At 37.0% G+C, this 15,988-nt stretch overlaps 1 protein-coding gene across 1 annotated transcript; it reads right to left on the bottom strand.

Moving 5' to 3' along the window:
* Nucleotides 1-3,352: 3,352 nt before the first annotated feature.
* On the bottom strand, nucleotides 3,353-7,909 carry il12ba (interleukin 12Ba). Its single transcript, XM_059346050.1, has 8 exons — nucleotides 7,145-7,909; nucleotides 6,355-6,442; nucleotides 6,000-6,263; nucleotides 5,786-5,891; nucleotides 5,192-5,433; nucleotides 4,901-5,073; nucleotides 4,619-4,740; nucleotides 3,353-3,563 (listed from the first exon to the last, which is right to left on the bottom strand). The coding sequence occupies exons 1-8, from the start codon at nucleotides 7,199-7,201 to the stop codon at nucleotides 3,536-3,538; spliced, it is 1,080 nt and encodes a 359-aa protein (XP_059202033.1). The 5' UTR covers nucleotides 7,202-7,909; the 3' UTR covers nucleotides 3,353-3,535.
* Between the last annotated feature and the right edge of the window lie 8,079 nt (nucleotides 7,910-15,988).

The following is a 15,988-nucleotide window of genomic DNA, read 5'->3' as shown; positions in this document are numbered from 1 at the left end:
AAGTTACGTATTATACCTTGAATAGTTTTTAATTTCAGTCATGTTTTAGAGTTTTTCCTGTTTCATCATTTTTCGTCATATAAAATAAACTGATTATCTCTTGGTTTTGGATTGTCAGTCAGATAAAACAGTTTATTGATAAAATGTTGGATTAACTGAGAAAATAAATGTCAGATTGGATCATTATTGTTATTTGCAGCCCAACATACAGCTAAATGACCTTACACTGATCAGATCTGTAATTTGAACGAGGAGATTTATAGACATACTGATACAGAAGCAGATCTAAAGTTATAAGTATCACTTTCAACAGTGGCACATGGTCTGTATCACTACAGTTACAGTAGATCACACTGTACTTCCCTTTGACTTTACATTCAAGGGGAAATAGAAAAATAGAATTCCCCAAAATGTGTCAAGTGCCCTCCGTAACATAAAATAAACTACTGAAAAAGGTCAGGGTATCAGGTTAAACGTGCAGTATTTTGGCCCCGAAAGTGCTCACATCACTTAACCTCTTCTGCCTTTCATGAAGGGGAAGTGAAACAAAAAAATCACCACAACCTCCTGACCAAGAGTGGTTTAATTTTCTGTAGGTGGGATGTTGATTGTGTGGGCTTTTCTAACATGTGACATGGATGAAATTTGGGGCTTTTTGAAATCACTTTTTTATATATATCTGAAGGATATTTAGTTCCAATTCATTAATACTGCAGTACATTCATTGAAAAGTTTCTTTCCACAACACTTAGACTGTTTTCTCATATCTGTAATTATTAGTTATTAGAAATACAAGATTACAAATATGGACCACATATTAACAATTCTGTAGCCAGACAAATTCCCAATTAAAAACATTAGATTGCAGATCAGTCAGGTTACCAGGCAAACATTACTCATCTTATTTGTGCCACTTTATCAACTGAATGTATATAATAATTTCAAATAATTGTATACATTCTATTATTTCAGGAAGAAAAAAAGACTTAATGCAGTTTGCCGCCATTACATGCAACAGATATGTGAAACTTGCAGATGTTGCATGACAGAGTATAAATCCTGCATTAAAAATCTTAAATTTAACTAAAATTACATGTTTTGGCAGCAAAACGTACTAAATAGTGAAAGTATCAAGAATAAAAGTATTCATTAGGTCACCAGTGTGTGTATGTGTATATATATGAACAATCTGTGCTGTTGGATAGTTTAATATATAACAATGCACAATTTACATCGTATGTTTCCCTGATAAAGTACTGATCCGAGAAGTAACTTGTTACTATTCCTGTCAAATAAATGTAGTGGTCTCAAAAGTACTCAAATGTAATGGAGTAGAATTATTAAGGATAAGAAAATGAAAAAACTCCAGTAAAGGTGCGTACAATCTGTACTTTTTATTTTTATGGATGCCAGAGATGTGTGAGAGTTCACAGGTTGATGGATGATGGGAGGACTAACAATGAAAAACGAATAAATAACTATTAAAACGGTACTTTTTGCTGTCATTGGTTTCTTCATTTGAAGGGTTGGGAACCACTGCACTAGAATAACTCCATACTTCTCAGTGAGAATGTCAAGCACTGGACTAAGACAGTATCATGCTGTTAGTGAACTTTAATAAAACCACAGTTATCATTTGTGAGGGTGAGTAACACAGACACTTCCCCTGCTGCCAGAGCGAGAAGTTACTTGCACTGAAGATGTGAGTAGTGTAGTTCCCTAATAGTTGACACATAAGCCCCTTTTGTGATTTAGAGGTCAATGGCCTGCTGGAACTCTTAGATTTCATATTACTGTATGAAATTCAGGTATTCTGAACAGAGTTTACCATTACCTTATTACATTGGTTTATATGAATGAATCTGGTCACTGGATTTTTGTTGTTTGCCAACTAATTAACCAACCAACCCGTTTTATGATGCAAACTACAGGTACATCTGAAAAATTAGAATATTAAAAAGAAATATTAAAGAAACTGAAACTCATACATTATATAGATTCATTATGCATAGAGTGAAATATTTCAAGCCTGTTTGTCTTGTAATTTTGATAATTTTGGTTTAGAGATAATGAAAACCCAAAACTCAGTGTCTCAGAAAATTAGAATATTGTGAAAGAGTTCAATATTGGGGTCTACAGTCAGTGGTGATTTGGGGCCATGTCCTCTGCTGGTGTTGGCTGCATCGACTGTGGACTTCAAAAAACACAGTGGACCATCTAGCAGGACATTTTAGAGCTCTTCATGCTTCCACAAGCTCTTTGGAGATGCTGGTTTCATTTTCCAGCAGGACTTGGCACCTGCCCACACTTGCAAAGGTACCAAAAGCTGCTTCAATGACCATGGTGTTACTGGGCTGGACTGGCAAACCTACTGGGCTGACCTGAACCCCATAGAGAATCCACAGACTATTGTCAAGAGGAAGGTGAGAGACACCAGATGAGCTGAAGGCTGCTATAAAAGCAACATGGTGCCGTAGGCTGATCTCCTCCATGCCACCAAGTATTAATGCAGTAATTCATGCAAAAGGAGCCAAACCAAGTATTGATGTATAGAAATGAAGATACTTTTCAGAAGCCTGATATTTGTGTTGAAAATATCCTTTTTCTTTATTGATCTAATGTAATATAATATTCTGAGACACTGAGTTTTGTGTTTTCATTATCTGTAAGCCAGAATCATCAAAATTACAAGAAATACAGGCTTGAAATATTTCACTCTACGTGTAATGAATCTATATAATGTATGAGTTTCATTTTCTGAAATGATTGACAAAAAAGATTTAACTTTTTCATGATATTCATTTCTTTTTAGATGTACCTGTATGTCTGATGGATTCATAGTTATCCTCATAAGAAGGAAAATGAGAGAGATGGGAGTTAACACTACAAGTGTATCTTGGCATGCAACAGTGGAAATACCACACGTACCAAATCTTCTTCCAGATAAAACATAATAGACAGGTTTTCAAAGCAGACCGACAGTTTCTTTTATCTGTTGCAGTGTGAGATACAGAGTTTCCACCAAAAGCCACAGTCTCATATTTCTGGTTAGGGAAAAGCCATAAAATTTTGAGCCACATTTCATCTTTTGTTGATCGGTCATATAGAAACAACTATTGAGGTTTCTCTTCTCTACTAAAACAGTTATAAGGTTTAGAGTGTAAAGTACAGGCCTTAGCTTGAGAATGCAGTATTCCAGAAAACTTTGTACAACGTTCCAATAAAGACTTTGACAATGTCTTATTTCAAATCTAAACATACCTTCCTCTTGTTATAACTGACTGTGAAACAAAGGAAAATCCAATATCATGAGCACGAGTGATGTCTTGCATCAGGAAGGAAAAACACAAAAGTCTTTGCTACTTATCATTTTATTTCTTCAATTATCATCAAAAATAGTTACATGCAACATATTACAAACTGCATGCTATCATGCTAAGATAAATATAAATATATAAAGTATATAAATAAACATAATAATTTAAGAGTTTGGGGGTTCTCGTCTGTTAAAACTTTTGTTTTGTTGACTGTCGTTCTATTTGTTCTTCCTGTGACTCCTCAATCTGGAATGGAACACAAATTATAAAGAAATTAGTTTTGAGATAATTCTTATTTTAGTTAGTGTGTAAAACAGTCTATTACAGACATAGTTCTGATATTCTGAAGTGGGGTTGTATGAAGTACTTATCCATAGTCAGTGTATTAGATGGCCCTGTTTGGAGAAGCAGACAGGAGTGCCAACACAAAAGCAAAGCAATGTACTGCTCAGGAGGGGGGCAACAGCAAAAGGTATAAGCCAAAAGAAAAAAAAAAAATTTCACCTTTTCGTCAGACAGCCCTTTATGGCTGGAAACTAAAGCGTTATATCCATCTATGCTCTCTTCATAAGAACCAAGCTCATTTGACAGTAAATTCACAGTACCTAAGACTATGGTGATTCCACACTAACCCTTTAAAACTCCAAAGTCATACAATAACACAAACTAATTGACAGAGGCAGCAGTCTTGCGACTTTGAAGATAGCAGATAACGACTTCAGTTTCCTGTCGGGAAAGGCTGTCTAATGGCAAGGTAAAGCAGTAAAAATAATCTAAATATATTGCACAATTAAACTGTTTTTTTTTAAGGTGTTCCTTTTTGTAGGTGGATAAGATACATTTTGCTGCTGCTCCCATCCACAGCAGTACATTGCGTAGCTTCTGTGCCACGACTGCCTGCTTCTCCAAACTGAGGGTGTGCAGACAGCCATCTACTACAGCTAATACGCTGACTATTGATAAGTCCCTCACACAACCCCAATTAAAATTTTAACACATAAAATCACCTTCTTTTGTTTATGATATAAAAGTGTCTACATAAAAATGATATCTCTAGCAGATATCAGTTTTAGAGAACTTTTATCCATCAAAAGACACAACAAAAAACACAAGACACAAAAAAGATAACAGACAATCTGTCAGAGAAGCAAAGCTACTAAGAAGGTAAACACAGTTTGGTTTGTAGGCAGGGGGAGAGTCAGGTGACTGGCAAAGGGTGGGAAAACACTGAAAAACTGATAAGCTGTTGAAAGTAAAATAAATGTGGAATCTCCCATTTAACACCACTGCGAGATGCTGACCTGATATGGCTCCACTCGCTCCATTGTGAATCAATAAGAGCATCCTTAGCCCGCACACAGACGGCCCTAGCCTTGTGTTTGACTTCAAACTGACAAATGTCTGTAGAGTTGACTGCCAAGATCTGAGGAGAAAAAATAAATTATCATTTTTTGTGCACAAATCTTTTATGGTTTGCCAATTTCCTTGAGATTCCTACAAAATACATTTTCTTCTAAATAACCTTTTTTTAAAAATTATTATTTTCACTCCACTTTCAATTCAATCCAGTAGGCCCCTCTTACCTTAGTGGCATTTGAGTCAGTGCATGGGTTATCACACCTTCTGCATCCCCGCCTCAGCTGTGCAATCTGGAAAGTGAGAGGGAAGTAGGAGTAGGGACTGCTCCAGGAGCTCGGGTAACTCCACTCTATCATCGTAGCGTTGATTTTACTGATCCTCACCATGTCGGGTTTCACTGTCAAGGGCGAAAGCAAAAGATATGACAACAAAGACTGGCGAATAAAGAACTGGAAACAGATGAAAGAGAGCGTGTAAAAAGATAAAAACATCTCCCCGCCCCAGCGTTATCTCACCGATCTCTGACAGTTTAAAGTGTTGAGAGTAGTTCTCTACAAGGAAGTGCTCCGTCCTCACGTACACAGTGATGTGGATCTGCTGGCTCTCCTCGGCGTAGGGGCAGTGGTGTGCGTCCAGGCACAAGATGCTGGATCCACTGTTGTCTATTGAACACCTGAAGTTACTCTGAGCTGAAGTGCATGTCCAATACTGACCACTGGCATCCACAGAACACTGGGTGTCCTTGTCCTCAGAAATGCTGCATTAAACAGCATAAAAAATATTTTTTCCCCCAGATCACACACTGATTTTGTAGTTTTAGCTTTGATTTTCATGAAGAAGCTGCAACAACTTCTCATAGACAAATAGGTGAAGGAGCAAAACATGCATCATTCAGGAGCTTTTACAGCTGTATTATTTTTACATGAAACCAGATCCAAAGACATGACCTTGATCTCTTAATGACATGAAAAAAAGCACTTTGTTATGTTTCCTTTCATAAGGAGGTATTTATGGCTGTCACTGTGTAGTCTCAGCTCTGACATGAGTCTGAACACTGTGTTATTACTGGAGAGAGAAACAGAAAACATTTCAGCAGTTTGTGAGCTTACCGTCGAGCTTTGATAAATGCCACCGTGCCAACACGACTGCTGTGCCAGGTCCAAGAGCAGTTGAACTCTCCGTTGTAATTCTGAGCAGCGCAGTTCAAGTAATCCTCTATTGAGAGAAGTAGCATAATCAAAAGGCAATTTATCACTTGAATAATTACAACAAATGTAGCTGCTCTATAACAGTGGCAATGTAGCAATTTAAATTAGACTGTACTTTTGTCAGATTTCACAAGAATCCTGTTAGTTTCGTTCTCTTGGATCAGGACCACAGTGTGGTTGAGGAGGGATCCATCCTTGCTGTGGCAGGTGTAGTTTCCCCCTCCTAAGCTTTCCTCCAGTTGCAGCAGATATGTGTTCCCGCTCTGTCCTTCCTCCACTCCATTTTTCTTCCAAAAAATGTTGTCATTCAGCTCCTCTGGTTGCTCCAGGCAGCTCAGGGGCTGCTGGCCAACTGTGCCATCCACCTCCACAACCAAAACTAACAGAGGGCACACAGGAATTAAAAGAGGTTATGGAAGAATTATCTGAACGTTGAGTGACAAATGTGTTTTCGTAGAGATTCAACATACTGTGAGGCAGCAGAGTCCAGTGGCTGATTGGATTTTGATGACTGACTTGCAGACATGCACAGATGAAAGTTAAAACAAATAATCTCATCTGAATAACAAAGAGAGAGGGAGAAAGTCAGGTGGGGACAGAAAGAGAGCACACAGGAAATAAATGAGCACAGTCCGTACAGTTATGACTCCTAATATGCACATACTTGAAATACATTATATCTTGATTTAAAAACAAAAAGACAGAACTTGATGTAGTAATAAGAAATAAATCTGAAATTACAAAAGTGTGGAAATTATTATTATTATAAATGTAAATTAATAAAAACCAAAATTAAAAAAAGGGAATGCAAACTCGCAATATTCAGAAGTGACAACTAAAATCACAGTACAGTATTATGGCATACAAAAATCACATCAATATCAAAATCAAGACACATTTTAAACTTACTACCCTATAGCCTTTCAAAGTTATAAGGGTCCCTTGCTATGCAAACAAAATTAATCAAATAACTGCATCTACAGAAAAGAAAAAGATTTAAAAACAAAATCAGGAATAATTTTTATGCAACAACACAGTTCCATCATGTTATTCTGAAAACATCTAGCTCAAATTTAATTATACTTCAATCATGAAGCATGCTTCCCAATTACACAAAGTTTCAAAATAGTTACTTAACTTACAAATCTGTTTTCAACCTGCAGCTACACATTGTTCCATCTCTTGTCGGAATATGGCTTTATTTATCTAATAATAAAAAATACAATAACGGCTTAACAAATGAGTCACAAGTCATCTTACCTTGACATCGGTCTCTTTGATTCTGCCGTGATTCTGGCGAACCTTTATGGGTGACATGCGATCATTTCTTAGGCAAATTTCCCCATGGTCGTCTTGAATAGAGAAAAGTCCAGAGGAACTTCGCTTTCCAGTCCCGCACAAAGAGAGGTAGGTTCAGCCACATTTGTCTCACTTCCTTTTTACGCCCCTTGGTGCGATACCAAATACATTGTTTTTTTAGGGCTGTGTTTGTGTTTTTGTACCCTTTAATGTTAACGCCGTTTATTAGCTGCAACTTCTGTGTTCAGCTCCTGTTTGTTTACTGTCAGGCTGCCAGGTTTCTCATTTCATTTTCGATGTGGTCAGGACGTTTCGTCACGCTGGCACCTGTGGACAGGTGGACACAGAAAACTAGTTGCGGTCAAAACCCGTTTGAGTTGGTGCCAGGCTTTTCCCACAGCCTATCTCATTACACCAGGACTTTTTCTCATGACGTGCACTATTTCAGAGAGTTCTATTTAATTTCTCTCACGTAAACAAACAACACATGCAAACTATAGTAGCATTGCAAACTACGAATCCTCTAAATTATATGCTACTGTAAATAATGAACACGGCTAGCAATGGTATCATGTTATGTGAGATCACGCGCATGCTATCACCTGGGCAATATTTTTTAATCAAAAAGGGAATATTAGTATCACACTGTGGGTGTGAGGTAATTATGATAAAGGCGAAAAAGGAGAAAAAATACCTGCTTTGGCATTTTCTGTCCTTTTGCCAAGAAACTTTTTAGCATTATCCCAGGAAATACACTGAGCCTTTAATTAGTCGTGCTCACACCTGCGACGTCAACAAAAGATTTCCGGCCCAAATCCTTCAGAATAAAAAGTATTTCCTGCAAATTATAAAAATAAAAAAAGGCATACTGAGGCTAAGTTCCAATAACATAAATAAATGCATATATAAATGAAACAGAGGGACAGATAAATATAATTATAAACATATTCAGTCAGAGTCAGTTGTCAACAACTATTACTTATACTACTTATATACTATAACTTACTTTTTCACTGTATGAAGAATGGGACATCAGTCTCTGGTGTGATGTAACAGTCTGTGTGTGTGTCAGGTGATTTAACACACCAGGTAATGATATCAGTGCATTCCCATTATGATCTGGAAACATCAGGGTGTATTATGGGAATCGCAACTTGGACTTCTGCCATTCCTTGTCAGACACGGAGGTGAAAGTCCATCAGCGTAAGCAGTTATTTCCAAATATTTTTAATTTCTGTTTCTATTTTAGCCTTCTTTGTTTGGTTAAATATATTTTTAACTCCCAAAGATTTTTATTAGAAATCATGGGCACATCTTCTGTAACATTTACTTTGATCAAGGAACTGTATTTTTGATAGCATCATACAACATCATGGCATTTAATTACCCTTCTGAGAAAACAATGGTACATTTTAATCTGCATGCCAATCAGTATGTTTCATCTTTAAAACAGGTTTGACAATCTTCAGTTCTATGCCAGGTTTATTTATAGCCTCAGAAAATTCTGCCTCAAAGGACACCATAGAAATGAATCAACAGATGATGTACGTACAGTTACAAAATAAACCAGTCTATGAATTACATTCGGGGAAGGTACAACAAACCCAGCTGAGCCCAGGACACCATTCATCCTTAGACCTTCTCTGAGAAACACAACCTTAGAGTGAAACCAGGAAAAGCAAATAAAATTAAATATGCTGGCCAAGGCTGGAGGATGTCACGTCCGGGAGGTTGATAATGCGAATTATTTAGGACAAGATAATAAAATGGACAACAAATGGGGCAAGGAGATTGAGTTATGAAAAATGAAAAGAAAGATGAGCCAGCCACAAGATGGGATTTGGTCCAAATAGGTGGACTGACAAAGGACTGGATTCCTCAAAGCCTTTTTCTTTACAGTGCTGGGCCACAACTGAAGATTTGTTACTCACACAGATAGCAAAAGTGGTTACACAAGCAATACAATGAATACACAGATAACCTGCAGTTTCAGGAAAAAATAGAACAATTGCAAAGTATTATGACGGGACAGGATATATGTCACTTTGTTAGATCCGATCTTATTGGAAGTTGCTCTTGTTAAATATATCTTTTTTTATTGAGCATTTAGATTGAACTGTGTTTTTATTAAGCCAGAACTCCCTAAGCTATGTAAGGTTTGTATCCATCTGATTTCGATTGATAAAGGTCACTAGGACGTAGTTTCTATTGCTCTCTCTGTACTTTCCTGTGTCATATTCATCCAAGCTTCGTTTAGACCCAACATGCAACATTGCAAAACTGTAAACATAAACAAACTGAATCCTTGCACAGAATTTATAAATAAAACAGACATTGTTGATCATAACACACATTGTCTTTATTGACAATAGTCAGTGGTGACCTATTAAATATTTTTAGTGTGTGTGAGGCATCGTCATGCAGTGATGAAACTTTAAGTCTCAGTTTCATGACATTTACTGTTTCTGGTTGGTTGTATAGTAATTAGTCATTATGACTTTCATCCCTGACCTTTCCCCTTTGTTGCAAGGCAGTCATGTGTATGTGTGTAATTTCAACAATTATTGTTGAAGCTTTTAAAGCGGAATTCATATAACTTGAGTTGCTTAACAGTCCAGGGTCTCTGGTGTTGTATTTTGTGCTTTGTAATGCGCCACACATTTTCAAAAGAAAGCAGGTCTGGTCTGCTCAGTCTAGTACCTGCAAGTGGTGGAAGAAGTATTCAAATCTGTTACTTCAGTAAAAGTACTAATACAACACTGTGAAATTACTCCACTACAAGTAGAAGTCCTGCATTCAAAACTTACTAGTAAAACTACAAAAGTATCAGCATCAAAATGCACTTAAAGTATCAAAAGTAAAAATACTGGATGGACCCCTTCAGATGGTTTTATATGTTCTACATATACCGTATTATTAGATTATTTGTATTGATGCATTAATGTAAGCAGCATTTTAATTTTGTAAAGATAGGGCTCATTTAGTACTTAATAATTAAATTTTAACTGTTGTGAGTCTTTAAGTTTTTAATTTAAGAAAATATATAATAACTTTTAATTTATCATGTTTTTTTTCATTTCAAATCTCGACCTGAAAAGTTAATTAAGCTGTCAGCTTTACTTTTCAGTGAAGTAAAAAGTAAAATATGTGCCTTAAAATGTAGTGAAGTAGAAGTGTAAAGTTACCTCAAAATTGTACAGTACTTGATTTAATGTACTTAGTTACATTCCACCACTGGTACCTGTACTCTTTTCCTTCAAATCCGAATGTGTCTTTGTATTATTGTCTTGCTGAAATAAGCGGGACGTCCCTGGATGGCAGCATGTTGCTTCTTAACCTGTATGTACCTTACAGCAATAATGGAGCCTTTATGTGACAGTTACCCATGATGACATTAGTACTGACATCACAGATGGTGGCTTTTGAAGTTTGAGCTAATATCAATCTGGATGGTTCTTTCCCCCCTTTGCAAGTAGGACACAATGTCCATGTTTTCCCATCAGTCCATCTCAGATGAGCTCGGGCCCAGAGAAGTTGGCGGCGTTTCTGGGTGTTGTTTTATATGTTTTTTTATTTGCTTGGTAGACTCAACTTGCATTTGTAGAGGCAGTGACAAACTGTGTTTACCCCGCAAAACACGTTTTTTTTTTGCATTCCCTAGTCTTTTGTTGCCCCCTGAAATGTGTTGAGGGATCAAAAAAAAATAAACATATATTTACTAGATTCCATGCAGTTGAAAGGTAAAACATTAAATACATGGTTGTCTATAAAGTTGGAACAATTTTGTTTTCAGAAACAATCCTCTGTTAATTGTGGTGTCATTTTCATTGTGATATGTTTGGAAGATATTGATTAATCAAGTTTTGAGAAGATAGAAGACATTTTACCCGTCAATAATAAATTGCATTCTCACAATCATTTCATGGAAAGAGATGAAAAATATTTTATTCCAACTTTATGGGTGAGCGTATATGTTGTCTTGTGTAGTTTTCAATTGGATATATGTCAAAAAGGAAAGCAAATTTTATTCACGAGATCTTATTTTTCTTTCTGTAATTTCAGTTTAATGTGTGTACTGTAACATAATTTCCACCACTGTTGATTTAAATCTGTCCTTTGTCTTTGTATTATGCTCCCTGTCCTGCTTTTTATATTTGCCTGTAGCAAAAAATAGAGAAAACAAAATGGGAAAAATAAGCTTGCATGGTTCATAAATTAACTTAAACTAATTTATGGAAATCACACAGAACTCATCCACAGAAAATCAAATTTTTTTGCTGTTTAGGTCATAGCAATACTTTTATCGTTTATTGGAATTAGTAAGGTCAGGTAGTAAAGCCATTTTCAACAATATTTGACTATGTTTACAGTCAGGAAACTGGTGTATATCTTCTGTGTAGTGTGTAAGTCTCACCACTAGATGTCCCCAGAGGGTTACAGGTAAATGCAAGACTTTATTGTGGTTCCCATTTGAAATGAAAAGCAGCCCTGCCAGTTGAAGTAATAGTTCAGAAATACCACATATTAAATCACTGTTGTTTGATCCGTTATGCAGTCAGCACTTAAGCACTATTATTACACCACACATGTAATAATGTTGTAGATAATGTGGTGCATGTGCTGTTTGGCTCGTTACTGATTCCCATTAAATTCATTTCGCCTGGTGTCCCTGCTCAAGTGTCATAAGTGGATGTTCTGCAGCTGTTGGGAGTTACACGGCTGGGCAAGAGGCTCTGTATGGGCTTGTGATGTGTGGCTCTGCACTGGAATGTCTCCCATATGCCCCCAAACCGTAACAGCTGGAATGAAATCAGCTCAATGATCTCATCTCATCTGTGCGAGAGATGGAAAGTAAAGAAACAAAGGGAAAAAAGAGACGACAGTAATGATGTAATGTGTGTGTTCGTGTGGCAGAGTGAGAAGGGGAGACGAGGAGGAGAGCGGACGCAGGTACAGAAAGGTCAAGACATATAAAGTGTTGGATTCTGCACTCTGATCCACGCCTCCTTCTCTGTTATTGACGGAGCCCTTTATGTCTCTGAGCAACAACAGATTTGTTTTTCAGTATGGACAGACTTCACTGGCATTTAATTTGTTTTGGCTGGCTTTCTTAAAGCTTAGCTGGTGTATGTGTGTGTGTGTGTGTGTGTGTGTGTCTGTGTGTGTACATCTGTGTCTGTGTTTATGCTAATTCTTTTTGGAATCCCTTAAAAGATTTGTGGGAAAAAGAGACTGAATTTGTATACAGATCCACAGATTCATTAAACTTTCTCTGACTGGGAATGTCACATACTGTACTCTAGCTGCTATTAACATTCCTCTTAGCAGAGCGCCACTTCTTAATACTCCAGATTTATTGTGTTAATAACAATGAAGTCAAACTGTCAAGTGAGGAATTTCCATCCTTGTGAACTACACTAGTTTTCCCTAGCGGGGGCTGAGGGAGAATCACAGTTTCATCTGCCTGATCACCTAAAAATTACACTCACATACAATGAAACTGAATCATCAGTTACACTTCCAGGGAAACATATTTTCTCCCGTATTACAGTCATTGTTTCTAATCAAGTCTGCAGATGGAGGAGGTTGGGGTGGATGGATGAGTCAAACAAACATCGATGGATCACGTGTTTTGTGTCTTTTTGTGGTCATTTTGTGACTTTCTTTGGTCATTTTGCGTCTCTTGTTTTCATTCTGTACCTCTGACTCTTTGGGTCCTTGGCCTGTAGGCCCGTTCAGTAATCCATCCATCTTCCTGTCCCGTGTGAAGCCAAAAGTCAACACTCACTTATCTTAATTTCCCATATGACTTATTGTATCTAAATAAAAACATACTTATTTTAACCCAAACTGTGATCTTTTCCTCAACTTAACCAAGTAGTTTTATTTCAGTAACAACATTTACCAACAGTCATCCTGGAGAAAATATGTTTCTCTCAAAAGGTATTTAAGAAATGAAGTTTCATTGTATGGGAACATCATTTTTAGAAGACAGTGTTGGTATAGTAATTTCGAATTAGTTTTATTACGTACCAAAGAAAAATCTCTCTCAAATAAGCAAAATTACCACAGTCAGAAGGGTTAAAAACCTTTGCATGTCACGTTGAATTACTGTCAATGATAGAGTATCTGTATCTTCAGTATGAGGCATGTCATATGAGATATGATGAGTGCATTCAGTGATATAATTAAACAATGGACCTTTGTCCTTTTGCACATGGTATATTTGACCTCCCCAGCACAATGCTGAAGATGGCACTTTCCTCTAAAGCCTGTTGATTAGTCAATGCAATACTGATTAAAGTTGCCTGTTTTAACATTACAATCAGTCACTCTGTACTTTCGGCTGATTATGTCAAATGATCTTCTGATAGAAGTGAAGCAGAGTGGAACAATTACCCAAACCTATTTCAGAGTAAATAGGAGAGTTCAAAGAGTTCGGTAAGTTTTAATGCAACAGATGAAGAGTTATTAATGAAACCAGCATCCCACCGTCTCTATCGTCCTCTGTCAGAGAAATCCAGGCTGGTGCTGCACCGTTTATCGTCCTCTCTCAGAAGAACAGGGTCAGTGAGGGGTAGCCTGCTGGAGAGGAGCGGCAGGTAGGTGGAGGGATTTTCTCAGGCATTATATCGCCTTTTCACAGACTGCCTACAAAGTTCTTTCTAGCATGAGAGTAAAAAAAAGCTCCCTTATTTAAGTTTAGGCTGAATTTTCACACCAAAAACTTGTTAGAGAAGAATATTGTTCTTAAGTCTGAGGAGGGATGAAGCTTGTAAAAGATCAATGTCATCAAAGTCTCGATGGTTGAGCTTTACAAAGAGGCCCTTTGTGTTGCCTGGGTTCTCAAGAAAAACTGGTAATTTTCTCAACAGACAGGAGTGGCGGAAGGGAACGATCAGTTGAAGAATACAGTAACAACAGAAAATGTTTAGGGTATTGATTTTCCTATTGTGCATTGAGAAGCAAGATGTGACGATGAGGAAATGCTCATTGACAGCTTCGTTGTGGAGACACAAGAGAGAAGGGAGAAGTATTCATTACCCCATGACTGATATCTTATGAAATACTATAATCATTAGTGGTATTTTTGAATTGCCACAAAGAAGTTCTTGGTATCCGTCCTCCCTTTCACATGCTTGTGTTAATTTGAATAATGACACAGTGCTTGCATTTTGTTATTCATTACATTTCTCTAACACTAATTATTACTGCCAAGGCTGGATATTAAAATAAGCAGTATTAGTTTCACTGGATCCAGGGCCATTTTATTTAAACTCTGAGTGTCCTTCTTTATTCCCAGGGAGGATAGTTTTCCCTTACAAAGAGCCCGTGGTGTGTGGGATAGAGATTTTTTTTTCCCCCCTTAAGCTGTGGGTGGTACTGATATAAAAAAAAAAGGAGCTGGTTCAAGCACAAAATGTTGTTGTTTCTGTCTGACAACTTTATCAGACGGTCTCATGAGGTCAGTGACTGTCGTCTGTGTTTGTGCATGAATCCAAAGACGATAGTGACTCGCTGATCACTTCCCTTTAAATGTTTGTTTTTTTCAGAAACTGCCCGTAATAATGACAAATGGACGTGCTGGCCTGCCTTTGAATGACTCAACCTTTGGGCCGGCTCTTATCTCCGGGTGTTAGGCACGGCGCCACGCTCTTCATGATGTGTCACTTTAAAAAAAGGAATTCAAATATTTCTGTGATGAATGTGTTTCTTCCTGTGCTTGAGTCCTTTCTGTGGCACAGGGCGAGTGTCCGGGCTCTCCTCGGGGATCCTGGCGTTCTGCCTGGGCGTCTTTCGTAGCTGGAAGTGGAGCCAAAGAAATGTGAGACAAAATGGGCTAATCCCGCCTGCTATGTGCAAAGTAGTACATCACAACCGTGCCATAGCAACGTCAAATACTTCTTGCATGTGCAGTCATGATAATGATGGATGACAGAGAGACAAAGAGAACACGAATGTTCTGTCAGTTCTACTAAAGCGGCTTCACTGAAGGGATTTTTCTCAGTTGAGGCTGACGTTTCCTTTTAGGTAATCTTATCTGTAATGGTCCCACCTTTTGTTGCATTTGGACAAGTTATTACATTCTATGTTGAATACCTGATTTTGATGGGTCGATTAGTCTGGCAGTCTGTTATTTCAGAATGCTTTGACTATATATATATATATATATATATATATATATATATATATATATATATATATATGTATATATATCAGAAGCAATAATATCATTTTTAAATAAATTAAACAATTTTTAAATCGATATTTTTTATTTTTCAATTGATTGATTTGTACTGTAATAGATGGGTTAATGTACAACATGTGGACAGTGGAGAAAAGTAGCAAGTATTCAGATCTCTTACTTCAGTAAAAGTACTAATACAACACTGTGAAATTACTCCACTACAGGTAAAAGTCCTGCATTTAAAACTTACTGAAGTATAAGTACAAAGTACTTAAAGTGTCAAAAGTAAAAGTACTTGTTATGCAGAATGGACCCACTCTTATTATTTTACATATTCTAAATATATTATTAGATGTTGAAGGTTAAATAAAAAGAAAAGAAGTCTAATGACTTTAAATGTATCATGTTTTTCATGTATAATCTCGATCTGAGAAGTAACTAAAGCTGGCAGCTTAATGTAGTGGAGTAAAAAGTACAATATTTGCCTCAAAATTTAGTGGAGTAGAAGTAAAAAGTTACATTAAATGGAAATACTCAAGTAAAGTACAAGTACATTCCACCACTGCAGGCGGGTCATTACTGTGAAATAAACCAGTGTGATTCAAGACCAGTCTGGT

The sequence above is a fragment of the Centropristis striata genome, chromosome 12 (assembly GCF_030273125.1).
Source record: "Centropristis striata isolate RG_2023a ecotype Rhode Island chromosome 12, C.striata_1.0, whole genome shotgun sequence".
Lineage (NCBI taxonomy): Eukaryota > Metazoa > Chordata > Actinopteri > Perciformes > Serranidae > Centropristis > Centropristis striata.
This window is presented reverse-complemented; position numbering and strand designations above follow the sequence as displayed.

Excerpts from the sequence above, each read along its gene's own strand:
- il12ba (XM_059346050.1), bottom strand. The coding sequence starts at position 7,201 with ATGTCACCCATAAAGGTTCGCCAGAATCACGGCAGAATCAAAGAGACC. Across the intron at positions 5,892-5,999 it reads TCTTGTGAAATCTGACAAAA|AGGATTACTTGAACTGCGCT; the intron begins GTACAGTCTAAT and ends TTCTCTCAATAG. Across the intron at positions 4,741-4,900 it reads CTGACTCAAATGCCACTAAG|ATCTTGGCAGTCAACTCTAC; the intron begins GTAAGAGGGGCC and ends TTTTCTCCTCAG.